Source organism: Ixodes scapularis, unplaced genomic scaffold, assembly GCF_016920785.2.
Source record: "Ixodes scapularis isolate PalLabHiFi unplaced genomic scaffold, ASM1692078v2 PGA_scaffold13__105_contigs__length_92229423, whole genome shotgun sequence".
NCBI classification, from domain to species: Eukaryota; Metazoa; Arthropoda; class Arachnida; order Ixodida; family Ixodidae; genus Ixodes; species Ixodes scapularis.
In genome coordinates, this window is record NW_024609839.1 from 79,729,053 (window position 1) to 79,745,381 (window position 16,329).

The 16,329-nt window shown below is 50.8% G+C and overlaps 1 protein-coding gene across 1 annotated transcript in view; it reads left to right on the forward strand.

Moving 5' to 3' along the window:
• Nucleotides 1-16,329, forward strand: part of LOC8030552 (protein nervous wreck) — a 147,657-nt gene that overhangs the window by 53,377 nt on the left and 77,951 nt on the right. The window contains exons 9-10 of the mRNA XM_042289742.1: nt 200-322; nt 1,886-1,981. Coding sequence (XP_042145676.1) covers nt 200-322; nt 1,886-1,981 — 219 coding nt within the window. The remainder of the gene's footprint in view (nt 1-199; nt 323-1,885; nt 1,982-16,329) is intronic.

Consider the following 16,329-nt stretch of genomic DNA (forward strand, 5'->3'; position numbering starts at 1 on the left):
TCAGTTGTTCGCCGGGAGGTTTTGGCTTACAACACCAGCGACACGAAAATTTCCTTGGCTGGGTAGAGGTATACAGTTTCGCTATAAAAAATAAAGTCTTCCTGTTGTCTAATCGAATAGTCTGAACTTGTATCATATATAGCACGCAATGGTGCGTATGAGAGACTAATCTCAAGAATATTCGCGTTTGTTTTTTCAGTCCCTAGATTGCGACGTGTCGGAGAAAGTGAAAGAGTACATTCAGCTGATGAGCAGGACAGAGCTGCTAACCGTGACCGCCTGCAACACATCCTTCACGAGGATTCTCGAAGACGCCGGTCATGTGAGTATACCCCCCTCTACACGATTCCGGTGCTTATTATGCTCGGGCATAAAATGCCGAGTCACCTTGGGTGCGAGACGCGCGTGCGCGGCGTCTGCTATTTCGCGGAAGAGAGTTACTGCGCACGTCTGCAGGACGCAGATCTGGAGCCTTCGAGGAATGTACGAGAGATGGCGCTAGTCACAAGCGGTCGTGGGCGCAGTCAATCACAGTCAAACGCAAACGTGTGAAGCAAGCTTTTACGGGTCGATTGTGAACGCTGGTCGCGGTTGCTACCCGGAACTTCGAAAAGAGTCGTCCACGGGGATACGGTGGCGTGAGGAAGTCCGTCTGCTCGGCGGTGTCATCGACCCGAAACGTTGCCGTAACCGGGAGATGCCGGACGCGGGGTGATGGCCTCGACACAGCGACGGCTTCGGCCCACGCCCAAATTTCGACCTCTCATCAGCGTTGCCGCTCTCTCGCGTCTGCGATCAATGGAGAGTGCGGTGTCCTTGCATACCGGAAGGCTTTATGAAACCCGATACGGGCACGATCAGTTCGTGATCCGGGGTTCAACTTTGCGTAGGACTATCGGGCCAGGGTGCGATGGCTTGGCATCCAGCGGTGGAAAGGGGTGTAGTTTTTTGTGTAACGAGTATTGCATTATAGATGTCGAGTTTTCTGGGTGCACCGCGGGGAAGTAATCGACGCAATTCCAACACGCGAACCGCTAATGTTTCTATTTGCATTAGCAGTGTTGGTCATTCGACGTATAATAAAACCCGAGAGATTCGTTATTAGTGACCCTGGTAGGCCGAGCGTTCTTGGAGTCCATTTGCAACCGAGCTGCCTAAGGGACATGCAGATCGAACAGGACTGCTTCGAAGTGGCTTGGCTAAAGTCCAACGTCCTTGTTAATTCGTTAGACCTTCCGTTTTGTTTGCACCGCGTAATTGGGACCGATCTATGTGTCGTTAACGAGCGATGGGTAGCGCTGGCGGGGCATGCATTTGTTGTTGTTTTTTTTTGTTTGTTTTATTTCCGATGTCTCCCAGCCCAAGCTATTAGTGGCAATGCTTGCCATCCATGGCAATATTTTCTAAAATGCGAAGCTTTACTCCGCGGCAACTTTTCTTGGCGTTGCAGTGGAAGGTACAGGCACGACGTTCCCTCTCCCATTTTGAGAGCTGAATAAAGCTGTACGCGGGCTCTTCTTTCCCCGGAAATGCCAAGAAAAGTTGTCGCGGGGTATATTAAGTTGGGATAAGACATGAATGTTTGAGAATTTAACGTTGTTTGGTGCAAAAGGTAATGCCCTTTTAGAAACTTTTAATAAAAAAACGCGCCCGTGTTTTTATATAGTTTTTTTTTATCGACGCACGTTATTACCATATATTAAAAAAAAAAAAGACCCGGGAATTTTGCGGGGGTACCATATTCCTATTGCAAATTCCCGAAATCGATCGCGTTACTGTCGTCGTTCTCTTATCTATCCCCGTACCGGTGAATTAATCCACTCACTCGTTTAGCATATGTTAATCCATTCATTCGTTCCGCGTTTCCATTTCAACTGTCTTTCAGATAACGCGCCAGTACACGGTGGAATGCTTTCTTCAGGAGAACCAAGTTCTGGGGAAGCCCGTCATGTACGAATTCGACCCGTGCGACAACGACCAAGTAAGTTCGTCGCCGATGTTTCGTTGCTATGCCTAACGCCCCGGTCACACTGCAAACGCATCACACAAGAAAGTAGAGAGCTTTAGGGAACCGTTTTTAGCTCATTCGATACGGTACGATCAGTCCTCCGGTACGCACTGCGCAGGTACGAGTCTTCTACAGTATAGCGCATGCGCAGTGCGTACCGGAGGGCCCATCGTACACCGTATCGGACGTGCAAAAACGGTTCCCTGAAAGGCCTTTACTGCCTGGGGAGTCTTCCTTCCTCGTACGAGTATCCTGTCATATTGGTAATACGAAAACTGTCTGCAGGTATTTTCGAAGCATGGAAATGGATGAAGCCAACAGACTTCGAACATGCTTGTGCCGTGTACTACGCAGATGATGCTTTCAGCATGTATGCAGCTAACACCGTGTACCTGTTTTATGACGTACATGAGCAGTGAGACTTCGGCCTTGAAGTGTCAGAAACTGGCATATATATATATGCCATTCCACCAAAAGGTTTGCTGGCAGCTGTTTATTATTATTATTATTATTTTTTAAAATTTCGGTGTTGTTTTTTACGTTCCTCCTTCACTTGCTAATGTCGTAAATCTTACGCTGGATGATTAACTTCGCACGCGCTGGACTTGTTGTCTCTCTCACATTGATGCAGGCTGTACTTTTTAGACCTGAACATTTTTTTTTTATCCTCGTCGTTCAGCTCTCGTCATACTTTGCTGTGATTGGCCATTCCAAGTGTTTTGCGGGAACTGCAGACGATCCAAGGTTCTTTCTGTGTGTGTTTTTGTTTGTTTTTAAGAGAGCTATGGCGCGTGTTTAGAACCCGTCCCACAGCCCAGCACGCGAAACGCTATTGTTTGAGTGGTCTATAGAGCAAGCCTGCTTCAGACCTCAACCGGGATTCGAACACACCGCCTGGGGATAAGCCGGCCCTTTTGCTTCGGACTATAATACACCGTCTCACAGTAACTTGGCCAACGATGAAAGCTATGGTCCCGGCGAGCCAATCGGCGAGTCGGAGGGCGACACGTGACTACCGTAATATCTCGAGAGATTGCCCAATTTAAATCCATGGCAAATCGGATAAAAATAAGTGGTGGGCTATCTTTCGGTGTTAAAAAAAAAAGTAGCAAATCGTGCAAAAAAAAAAAAGGGGGGTGGGCTATCTTTCGGGGGCGAGGCATCTCTCGGGATATTACGGTATACTCTACCGTTCTAGTTGCGCGCAGCGCTGCCGAAGCCACGGGTGGGAGAGAGAGAGAGAGAGAGAGAGAAGGCGCTTTTGTACGAATTTGAGTGACGGGCTAATCTCCGAGGTGGTCAAACGGGACGTCTGGGACGCGCGAAAGATGGTCCGGAAACAGGGAAGAGATTTCCTCCTGTCCCTCTTCATCAACTGCGTGGGTAACACTCTCGCCTTGTACCTTTGGTAAGGGCTGTCACGTTCGTCCCCTCCGTCGCTCCGATTGGCTCGAAGGCGCCGTACCGTTCGCCCTTTAGACAAGTTACGGTGCAACAAAGTATAACCGAGGCAGCGGCCTTTGTTCGGTTTCTTTATGGGGTAATGCCAAAGCGCATGCCGTTTACGTTCTCTCCGCCTAAGCGCACGCCTTTTTCGTGTCCCTTTGTTGTTGAGCGATTGGGTCGATACGGCTCGGCGACTCTTCCAACTCTCTCGATCGCCGAGTTGCCGTGCCGTGTTCTCACTATGGCAACCGTCCGACGACGACGCTCCGCAAAAGTGAACTGCGAGCAGGACGATAACAGGCGTGTTTTGAAGGGCGGAAACGAGGCGGATCATTCGTGCTGCCGCAAAAATTCCTCTGTAAAGGACGGTTGCGCGAGCTACTCAAGTGGCGTCGCATGCGGCTTTGCAGGTTTAGTTGTTTGTGTCGTTTTTCATTCGTATGCTTTCTGTTCGATCCTGTTTATTTTTGTTTGTATGTGTTTTTTTCATGTTTACCGCTGGGGGGGGGGGGGGGGGGGGGGGGGCGCGACAGAGAAAAGGGTTTGGTGCCTGACAACGCCACTGGCCCTTAAAAGCTGAACTCCATGGAGCGAATCGGAACGAATTATGCGACGAATAACTGACGAAATTCGCCCGACGGCACGCTTGCTTTGCGCGCGCGACGTAGCAGCCGCTTCGGAAGAAGAAAGAGCCTCCGGGCGACTGGAGGCTCAGCAGCTCAAGATAGTTACATAATAAGAGCAGTTTTACAAAGCATTACGCAATTAAAGGAAAGCAAGCCAGATCAGCGAGGGAAAGTTAACAACAGTACATTCACTTGGATAAAAATACTATTAATAAACGTCAGTTGATGTTAATCATGTTAAACTAAAAAAAAAAAAAGAGAATAGGCAGCGATTTTTGTTCTTAAAGTTCGATACTGCTTAAATTGTATTATAAAGAATCGGTATGTCACATGACGTATATTTTCTCGCTAAATTTAGCGGGGAAACGGAATGGTTGTTGAGATCACGTGGCGTCAATTTCCCCCGCCAAATTTAGCGAGAAAACTGGATCGGTGTCTAGGTCACAAGACGATAATTTTCCCGCTACGTTTAGCGGGAAACTAAATTAGTGTTTATCTCGCATGACGTCAATTTTCCGCTATATTTGGTAGGGAAACTGAACTGATGTTTCGGCCACAAGACAAAAATCTTCCCGCTAAATTTAGTGGGGAAACTGATTTGACGTATGGTTCACGTGACGCCACTTTTCCGCCAAATTTAGCGGGGAAACTGAAGTGGAATATAGGTCACGCGACGTCAATGTTTCCGCGAAATTTAGCGGGGAAACTGAATTGGTCTGTATGTCCCGTGACTTCGGGTCTCGTGACATAAATTTTCCAGCTAAATTTAGCGGAAAACTAAATCACTGTTTATCTCGCATGACGTCAATTTCCCGCTATTATTGGTGTGGAAACTGAATTGATGTTTCAGTCACAAGACGAAAATTTTCTCGCTAAATTTAGCGGGGAAACTGATTTGACATGTGGTTCACGTGACGACACTTTTCCGCCAAATTTAGCGGGGAAACTGAAGTGGACTATAGGTCACGTGACGTCAATTTTTCCGCTAAATTTAGCTGAAAAATTGAATTCGTGCATAGATCTCGCGACATCAATTTCCCCGCTAAATGTAGCGCGAAATGCGCAAACCGACGGACGGACGGAGGGACAGAAGTTTGAGATTGGAAGGCGGCGTTATAAAAGCATTTCATGCTTTGAAACTAGAACGCAGTCATATATATCTACGACACTGACAGAGCTAGAACGGCGTCATTTTTCGACGGACCGCTTCCGGCACACGCGCTCTTTGCCTTCCGCCGTGCTTTTGATGAGCGTGAAGGATCGAGTGCATGATCGAGGCACGAGACGCGGCGCATTATCGAAGGTATAGGAAGTTCGCGCTAACTTGGGGGCAGGACAATTCAAATTCCTTTCTGCCGTTTCGTCCTGCCTGTGACTATAAGTGTCGATTTAATTTTATTTTTGACAGTTTACATTTTTAAAATAAAGTTTGAACAACTATATTAGTGCGGATTGCGAAAAATTCGAGGGGGTGTTTTTTTTTTTTTTTTCCTCAAGCGTTAGGCACACTTACGACAAAACGTCCGACGAGTGATCCAACGCGTTGCAAAGATGGCCGAATCCGATCAGGCGTCGGCAAATGACGATGTCATTTTGCATTCGCCTGGTACCAGGATATTCTCACGAGTTCTCTGGCACGTCGGACGCTTTGTCGTACATGTGTCTGGCAGCTTAGTTGTCTGGCACAAAATTTAAAAAAAGTCTGTGATAACTTTCTATATAAGTATATGCATCAGAAGAAAATTGTGAGCATGGTGCATAATTTCTCAAGCCTATAAATCACGGAAAAAGAGAGAGAGAGAGAAAAACACCAATGTGTTTATGTCCATCTCCAACATCAATTTGTGTTTCTCCCACTGTTTTTTTTTTTTATATATATAACATGCAGCACGCTTGGACTCACGCGACCATTATTAGGCTGGTTTGCACACTTGTGCCGGTTGCGTTCGGAACAACCGAAACGACAGCGACGACAAAGACACTCGTTCGCCGTACGCAACGTGAAACGCAATGAGAGAGCTCCTTCGCGAAGCAATCATGAGTCAACGTCCTTCCGATATGTTCTGGTCATTTCTGTCGTTTTGGTTTATTATGAATGAAATCGTTGTTTTAACCAGTATTCACTTTGCTACAAAGCCGAAAATGTGCTCTGTGATAACACACCCCTTCTTTTCTGACAAATTGGGAGGAAGAAAACTGTTCCAGAGATTCGGGACAACCTGTCAAAGTCTTCCCACTCATAGCCACTTCTTTCCCTCTAGCGAAAATGCGGAAATCGTTTGCACGGGTCCCTCGATCAGTCGTTCGGAGAAATCTACCGAGCGCCAGCGTTGGCCTGCTTTCCGCAGTTGGTCGCTGAAGTTTGCCGAAAAAACTCCATTATCCCAAACCTAATCAGTGAACTGGGTGATTTCAGATAAGATCGACCAAAGGATGGCTAGTCGACATTTTCAAATCAACTGATGTTTTTATATGTTATTGTCTAGTGTCTGGTATGAACGAATCCAAACTTAGTTTTGACTAGAAAAAATACTTGGGGACAGGAAAAATCGTAAGGCATGAGGTGGTGGAGAGTTGCATTAACGCGCACTGATGGAGGGGGCCCGTTTGAGAGTGAATAACTAAAGCGATAACATTAGGAGAACTCTAATACGTTTTAGGCGCAAACTATGGGTGTAGCTTGCTTGTAATATAAAGTAATAATATTTATTTAAAATTTATTTATTTTTCTAAAAATTGACAAACATGCCTGCTCGAACGACAAATGGCAAACTTTGGAGGTCTGTATCTCATGAAATAATTGAATAATTATGATATAATTTGCAGATATTATTCTACCAATATATAGCTAATATTTAAAAAATAACTAAGGTATCTGTGTGATACAATAGTTAGGATATATTTAGTCAAACATGGAAACAAAATCAAACAAAGAAAAATGCCGATGCGAATAAAAAAAAAAACACCACCCTCGATTTTTTTTAAATTTAGGTAACCTGTTATACTCTATTTCGGCATTCATTTCCATTAAAAACATGTTGCATCATTTTATTGAGAAAGAAGATACAACTCCCCAAAGTAGGGTCCTTTTTCAAAGCCTACACTTAGTAGTGTTTTATACAAGAACTGACTCTGAGTTCCAGTTTCATGAAACCAACACTCATCTTTTATGTATTTTTATTCAGATGAGGCCAATGATAACTAAAGAAATCGTTCACACACTTAAATTAAGGAGAAACTACTGTGTACAAAGAGGTATCATATTACGGACTAGTGATCCGAGAAAAGATCATGCAGCCATCGGCCACTAGGAACTTTGTTTACTTTATTCTCCTGCGACACTATATTGTCACGGGTGGTGATTCGTGACCAATAAACAAGAAATAAACAGAAATAAATAAACGTTTAATGTGGCGAACTTGTGCCAAAAAATAAAGAAGGAAACAGAAGAAAGCAGAGCGTCGCGGGCGTCGAAGTCGGCGTGTCAGCAGAATCGAGCGCTGGGGCGAGACTGACTCGACAAGGTCGCGGGCGGCCTCTTATCTAGAGTGCGTCGCTATCTCGAAGATTCGGCGAAAGCGGTTCGAGCGTCGCGTGATCGGGGCGAGAATGAACACGCACTTTCTAGAAAACAAAAGCAGGATAAATGATAGAAGTTACGGGCGGTACATGAATAAACGGGAGCTTTCTGGAGGACCGCGACCGAGCGTTGCTTTCTCAGCCTTGCGCGCGGCATTACTCCCCCCTTTAAAAGTGCATCGCCCCGATGCAGTGTAAAACAAATCAAAATAAAAAAGAACGATAAACTAAAGAGTCTTTTGGAGCACAAAAGGTCCACAGTCCTATCGAGCGTAGTACGGCTTCAGGCGCACGACGTGGACGACCTCAGGTCGTGGTGGGCGGCGTGACGATGTTCGTGTTCCGTCGGGCATCACCTCGTAGTTCAGATCCCCGAGTCGACGAAGCACTTTGTAGGGTCCAAAGTAACGTTTCAGGAGCTTCTCGCTGAGACCGCGGCGGCGAATCGGTGCCCACACCCACACCCTGTCTCCGGGCTGGAAGTGGACGTCCCGACGACGAAGGTTGTAGCGGCCAGTGTCGACACGTTGTTGAGCCTGAATCCGAAGTCTGGCGAGCTGACGGACTTCTTCTGCCCTTTGGGCAACCACCTGGGCGTCGTCACTTGCGTCGACAGCCACTTCGTGGGGTAACATAGCGTCCAGCATTGTCGTTACCTTGCGCCCATGCACCAGCTGAAAGGGTGTCACTCCGGTGGTCTCTTGTACGGCCGTGTTGTAGGCAAATGTGACGTACGGCAGCACCTCGTCCCATGTCTTGTGTTCCACGTCGACGTACATGGAGATCATGTCGGCGATGGTCTTGTTGAGTCTCTCCGTTAGCCCGTTGGTCTGCGGGTGGTACGCCGTGGTGCGGCGATGGTTGGTGTGGCTGAGACGAAGGACTTCTTGCGTCAGCTGGGCCATGAATGATGATCCACGGTCTGAGATCAGGACTTCGGGAGCGCCGTGCCGGAGGACGATGGATTCAATGAAAAACTTGGCAACTTCCACAGCAGTTCCGGAAGGAAGGGCTTTCGTTTCGGCATACCGCGTGAGATAATCTGTGGCGACGATGATCCAGCGATTTCCCGACGTCGACGGCGGAAAAGGGCCAAGTAGATCCATTCCGATCTGCTGGAAGGGTGCTGTTGGCGGAGGAATTGACTGCAAGAGTCCGGCCGGCCTCGTCGGAGGTTTCTTTCGTCGCTGGCATTCATGACATGATCGCGTGTACAGGTGGACGGTTTTGGGGAGCTTGGGCCAGTAATACTTTTCACGAATACGTGCCAGGGTCCGGCTGTAACCAAGGTGTCCGGACGTCGGGTCGTCGTGGCAGGCTTGAAAGATCTCCTCCCGAAGGTCGGTCGGGATTACCAGCAGCCATGGCGAGTTGTTGTTCCCGAAGTTCTCTTTGTAGAGTACACCTTGTCTAATGGCGAAGGTCGGCAGCGCTCGTGAAAAAACACGTGGCATAGTACTCCCGCGCCCTTCCAGGTGCTCTATTAGTGCGCGCAGCTCAGGATCGTCTCGTTGACGCCGGGCCATGTCGTCGATGTTCACTGCGCCCAGAAAACACTCGTCGTCATCGTCGTCGCTGCTGCCGGAAGGTGTTGCGACGGGAGCTCTGGACAGGCAGTCGGCGTCGCTGTGCTTGCGGCCTGACTTGTAGACGACGGTCATGTTGAACTCTTGTAGTCGGAGACTCCACCGCGCGAGGCGTCCTGACGGGTCCTTGAGGTTCGCAAGCCAGCAGAGCGAGTGGTGGTCCGTGACTACCCGGAACGGGCTCCCGTATAAGTACGGACGAAACTTCGTGATTGCCCAGACGACCGCAAGGCATTCTTTTTCAGTCGTGGAGTAATTTCTCTCCGCCTTGGTCAATGTCCGACTTGCGTAGGCGATGACTCGCTCGGTGCCTTCTTGTACTTGAACCAAAACCGCGCCAAGCCCTGCGTTACTTGCGTCCGTGTGAATCTCGGTTTCCGCATCCAGGTCGAAATGTCCAAGAACAGGAGGAGTCTGCAGTCGTCGCTTCAGCTCGTCAAATGCCTGCTGCTGTTCATCGGCCCATTCGAACTTCTCGGCGTCCTTCGTGAGGTGTGTGAGCGGTGCGGAAATTCTTGCGAAATCTCGAACGAAGCGCCGATAGTAGGCACATAGCCCAAGGAACCTTCGGACGGCCTTCTTGTCTCTTGGAGCTGGAAATGCTGCGACGGCACGAGTCTTCTCGGGGTCTGGGCGGACACCTTCGTTACTAACCACGTGGCCGAGGAACTTCAGTTCGTCATAAGCGAACCGACACTTTGACGGCTTCAGGGTGAGTCCGGCGGTCCGTATGGCTTGGAGAACTGCTCGGAGTCGTCGCAAGTGCTCGTCGAAGTCGCTGGAAAACACGACGACGTCGTCGAGGTAGACGAGACAGCTCTGCCACTTCAGTCCTGCCAGTACGGTGTCCATGACACGTTGGAAAGTTGCTGGCGCCGTGCACAGTCCGAAGGGCATCACTTTGAACTCGTAGAGTCCATCCGGCGTGACGAAGGCTGTCTTTTCTCGGTCCCTTTCGTCGACTTCGATCTGCCAGTAGCCGCTCTTCAGGTCCATCGATGAGAAATATCGAGAGTGGCGCAGCCGGTCTAGAGTGTCGTCGATGCGGGGGAGTGGGTAGACGTCTTTCTTCGTCACCGTGTTCAGCTGCCGGTAGTCTACACAGAACCTAAGCGTCCCGTCTTTCTTCTTAACCAGTACGACTGGAGAGGCCCAAGGACTGCTTGAAGGTTGAATTATGTCGTCGTTCAGCATTTCTTGAACTTGCTCCTGGATCGCCTGCCTTTCCTTAACGGAGACTCTGTATGGTGATCGATGCACAGGGCGCGCGTCGTCCTCGGTAACGATGCGGTGCTTCGCAACGGTGGTTTGGCGCACCTTCGACGACGTGGCAAAGCAGTCGCGGTATTCGGCGAGAAGGTTAATCAACTGTCGTCGTTTCGGGCCCGGGAGTTTAGGGTCAATGTCGAGCTGCGCTGGCGACGCACTGTCTTGCTGAGGTGGCGAGAATTCGTCAGTAATGGCGGCGACAGCGGCGGAGTTTTGGAGTTCCTCGACCTGGCCCACGGCTGCACCTTTTGTGAGGTGTTGCGCTTCGTTTCGGAAGTTCGTAACGAGGACCACAGTGCGGCCATCCTGAAGTTCAGCAACTCCTCTTGCGACGCCTATTCCTCTTCCCAGAAGCAACTGGAGGCTTCCTTCGAGCAGAACTTCGCCGCAGAAATCTTCGGTGATCCCGACGGGTACGAAAACACTCGACCGCGGCGGTAAGTTCACGTGGCTGGCGAGGACTCGGACCGCAGATGACGTCGCTTTGGGTTCCTCCGGTGGTGAAACAGGCTTTCGCAGCGTCAACCGGTTTGCTCCGAGGTCGATGACGGCGCCATACTCGCAGAGGAAGTCCATTCCGAGGATAACGTCCCTCGAACAGTCTTGCAGAACGACGAACTTTACAGGGCACGTCTCACCGTGGATCTCGACGCGAGCGGTGCATCGCCCGATTGGTGTGATGAGGTGCCCACCGGCGGTTCGTATTTGAGGTCCATCCCACGGCGTCGTGACTTTTCGAAGGCGGCGGGAGAGCCTCCCACTCAAAACTGAGTAGTCTGCTCCGGTATCCACGAGTGCCGATGCGTCGTGGCCGTCGATGATGACGTTTAGGTTGTTGGACACCGTTTCAGGAGCGTCGTTTCGGTCTCCGGTAGCGTTCGAGTGGGGGCCCTCCGACGTTCGTGGAGGATCTTGGCGTCGGTCGTCTTCGGCAACTCCACCTCCAGGGGTTGCCGCGCCTAGTTTCCCCGGCGTGGAGCAAGGGGCGACAGGCTTTCACGTCGGGGTCGGTGCATCGGCGAAGCTGGACGTCGCGGCGATGGTGACCGGAACTCTCGGCGGGACGCAGGCTCGGGGGACTGGGGTCGCCGCAGGTACTCGTCGATCTCCCGAGGGCGTTCACCATACCGGGGGCGCGGGTCGTTTGGGTGGAATCCGCGCAGCCCGAGTCGTCGGTATGGGCATCGGCGGTACACATGGTCAGCTTCCCCGCAGTGGTAACACAGCGGGCGTCGGTCGGCCGTCCTCCAGACGTCTGTCTTCCTCGGCGCAGGTCGGTCTGGGTGAACGTGCGCCTGATCTTCCTGTCGTCGGGGATACTGCGGCGTTGGGACGTCTCTTCGGGGTGGCGCCGTGGCTTGGCGGGGAGCTTGCGGCGGTCGTCGGGCTATGGCAGCGTAGCTCAACGTCGGTTCCTCCAGTGCCACCGTGGTGACGGGAACCTCTGGTTGGAGCGCCCGTTGTACTTCCTCGCGCACAGCCTCGGCAAGGGAGAGTGTCGCTGGACGACTTGCGGCTGGCAGCAACTGGCGGAGTTCCTACCGGACGACCTCCCGGATAATTTCGCGGATGTCCGTACCAGGAGCGTTCTCGCCGCCAAGCAGCGCGGTTGCAGCGACACTTGGACTTGGATGTCGCTGGTAGTGGGAAGCGCGCGCTTGAAGGGCGCGCTCGATGTTTGTCGCCTCGGTGACGAAGGCTTCGACGGTGCCCGGCGGGTTTCGCACGAGGCCTCTAAAGATGTCGTCTCTCACCCCGCGCATGAGGACCCGCAGCTTCTTGTCGTCTGTGGCTCGTGGGTCGGCACGGGCGCTCAGGCGGAGGACATCTTCTACGAAGCTTGTGACGCTTTCGTCGGGTCCCTGCGTTCGAATTCGGAGGAGATCTTCTGCCTTCTCCCGTCGGTGTAGGGTGGCGAACGTCCGCTGCAACTCGGCCACACAGATGTCCCACGACGTAAGCGAAGCCTCGTGATTCTCGAACCAATGCCTCGCAGTACCCTCCAGCGAAAAGTAGAGGTTCTGGAGGCACTGCTCCGCAGTCCATCCGTTGTGGCGCGCCACACGCTCGTAGTGCTTGATCCAGTCTTCGACATCCTCGTGGATCTCGCCGTGGAAAGATGTCGGCATACGGGGAGCGGCGGGCAGGTAGACGATGGCAGGAGCGGCGGGCGTCGGCGACTGGTTGGCCATCGTCGGCTTTGTTGGCTGCTTGGTCCTGGGCGGCAGAAGTTCGTGTTCTGGGGGTAGACCTCGGATGCGGCGACTTGACCGGGTCTCGATCTGGTCTTCGTCGGGTCCTCGGGAGGCTGGGTCCGGACTTGTACTGCGGGACCTCGGAGGGGTACGCGGCAGGGGCATGCGTTACCCCACACCTCCACCAGAATGTCACGGGTGGTGATTCGTGACCAATAAACAAGAAATAAACAGAAATAAATAAACGTTTAATGTGGCGAACTTGTGCCAAAAAATAAAGAAGGAAACAGAAGAAAGCAGAGCGTCGCGGGCGTCGAAGTCGGCGTGTCAGCAGAATCGAGCGCTGGGGCGAGACTGACTCGACAAGGTCGCGGGCGGCCTCTTATCTAGAGTGCGTCGCTATCTCGAAGATTCGGCGAAAGCGGTTCGAGCGTCGCGTGATCGGGGCGAGAATGAACACGCACTTTCTAGAAAACAAAAGCAGGATAAATGATAGAAGTTACGGGCGGTACATGAATAAACGGGAGCTTTCTGGAGGACCGCGACCGAGCGTTGCTTTCTCAGCCTTGCGCGCGGCAATATGCTATTCCCTCTTCCGCTCTACCTTCATCTCTCTCTCTCTCTCTCTCTCTCATATATATATCCCTGATATATATCCAGAACAAAAACATGCTCAAGCATTCCCTTTCTGCGTGGTAGTGTTCTGTGGCTAGCAAAAATCATTTCCTCGCTAAGCTCACGATTATGGCAAAATAGTTGCCGGAAACCGCAGACGACACTCGTCGCTAGTTCTGGCAAAACGGCCGATACAATCTTTTTTTCGCATTTCCGCGCTCGCTGTCAAGGACAAGGGGGTTCGCTTCAACCAGCAAAACATGGCCGCCGACGCCTGTTTACTGAGCAGTCATGCCTGTCGCCATCTCACTCGCTGGCGTCACGGGCGATAATATCAGGCACAAAGGGGCACACCAACCGGCAGCATTATCCCCAAATACTCGAGCCTCGCGTAAATACATAGAGTGTAAACGCTGTCGCTCGATGTTATCGTAGTAAGACCGCCCCCCCCCTCCCCCAACGGGGGACTGCAGTACAGAACGGCGTACTAACACAACGGCGACGATATCGACATCGCGGGCTCCGAATTTTCCCATAGTTCTACTCCACGGGCATTTCTCGGAACGGTTGATATTGTGTACGCCCGCCTGGAAGGATTTCAGGCGCGTAGTTAAGATAAGGCGGTTCTCCGCGGCAAAAGAAAGCAATTTCACAAAAGCTTAAAAGCGGCGGCGACGCGTGTGCGGTGAACGCTTGTAGTTTTGGTGTAGACAGGGTGTGTGTGTTCTCGTTGTTGACACCAGCCGGCGATAAGGCACTGCAGGCGGTAGCTCAGTACAGCAAGGGCTAATCCGAGTGACCATCAACGTAACCCCACCGCCAACCCCTCGCGAACCGGTCGCCGACATGGCTCAGGCTGTGTCATGAACCACGTGGTAGAAGCTCGGGTGCTTTCATATCAGCGCGTGGAGGGACGACAGTGCGATTCCGGAAAGTCTTTTTCGAAGGCCGCTGACCACAATTTTTTGTCTGGAGACTTTCCCTCTTTCTTCCTTTGACGTGGATCAAGCTTTGCCGACAGCCTCAGTTGTGACCTCTCTTTTCAAATGTACGTTTGCAGTGAGTGAGCTCCTCAGCCTCGGACTTGTCACTTGTGCACCCAGTAGTTCTTTCACTTGGCAATTATATGCCATCAGTTGGGGTTTAATTTCTATTATTTATGTATACATTATGAAGGCGTCCTGGAGCTCCGAACGAGTGTTTTGTGCAGATTACTTTTGCAAACACAAAAAGACTATACCAAAGCAGCGGAATTTTCGAAGTGTTGGCGAGTTGGACCTAAACTCGTTGAAGCAAATTCTTCCGCCTGACTGTTCCACCAAAGTGAGTGCGACGGACTACCTGAGCTACCATTGCTTCATGCACATCACTAAGGAGATCTCGATGCGAAGCTCAGAGCAGTGCCCTGACATATTTGTGCCAGCTGAAGAAGCAATTGAAGATCTAAATCGCAGCATACTACCTACAGATGTGTCGCCGCTGAGACAACCAAGCGTTGTAAGAAGTCGGGACAGGCCTGCCTATGTCAAGAGAAAGCAGACAGAACTGGAGCAGGTTGCTGTCAAGAATATACGCTCAAGGCTACGTATTGCGTACGACAGGGACGCACCATCGGGGTCGTCCGAACCAACATGCTCCACATGCACTGAGTGGGTGGACAACTTTCGGCAGGCCTTTGGAACCGCCACCTCTCTCCGGGAACGTTGTCAACTGCTTACACTCCTGCCGTCAACACTGACGAAGAATGAGGTTCAAAAGATGATTCCACAGGCCTCAATGTACCTCATCAGTAAATCCCGAAAACTCAAGGAAAAGCATGGCGTGTGGTATGAGCCGGATCCTTACACGAGGTGCAAGGTGAGCCCTGAGAACCTGTCTGCTGCCCTAGAGTACTTCACGAAAGACGAGCTACAATGTTCGCGCCAAAGTCCCAACCAGAAGGACGTCATCTCTGTCATGCTCAACGGAGAGAAAACGTTCGTGCCAAAGCGCTTCATGACACGCTCAATACGAGAGGCCTTCCGTATATACAAAGACAAGCATCCCGATTCCGGCGTTGGGCTAACGAAATTTTATTCGTTGCGCCCTAGATGGGTCCAATGTATTCCACACCAGGAAGTGTGCGTTTGTGTGCGCTGCGCCAATTATTATCTTTGTATTGCCGCTCTAGAGAACGTTACAAGCTCAACATTCAACACTGGTGAAATGAACTCGGCATTTCTGTGCGACCCAGCAACAGAACTGTGCCTTCAAGGAGACTGTGATCACTGCCCAAAAGGCCAGTTTCTTACCACTCCAGGAACTTGATATCCCGGAGGATGAAGAGATTGTGCTTGCAACATGGGAGTCCGGCGACCTTGTGAAAAAAACTTTGGAACCTGAGACTTTCCTAAAAGTCATCCAAGTGACGGTTGGAAGTTGGGTACTTCACAACCATATCCGGCAAACGCAAGGTAAAGCGATCTACGATGAAAAACAGTGCATGCAACGCGGGAGCATTGTCTTTCATTTTGACTTTGCTGAAAACTGGACCATCGTGCTTCCTGACGAAGTGCAAGCATATCACTGGAAAAAAAAAAAACAAAGTTTCGATATTTACATGTGTAGTGACGACAAGAAAATCTACAAACAGCTTTGCCATCATCAGTGAGGACCTGTGTCACGACGCCGCTCACGCTTGCTTGGCTCTATAAAAAGTGAAGGAGTGGGTTGAAGACAACGTTGCGGTATACTCGTACGTGACGTACGTAAGTGACGGCGCCGCCAGTCATTTCAAGAATCGCTACCAGCTTCACCAATTTGCAAAGGACGATTGCCCACAAGCCCAGTGGTTATTTTCTGCATCTGGACATGGGAAAAATGCATGTGACGGAGTTGGCGGACTCGTGAAGCACCAGGCCACGCTGAACAACCTGAGAGAACGTTCAGTAAGCGCAATTCAGACGGCCAGGACAATGGTGAGCGTTTTATCAAAGAAACTGAAAGGCGTGCATCTTGTATATCTG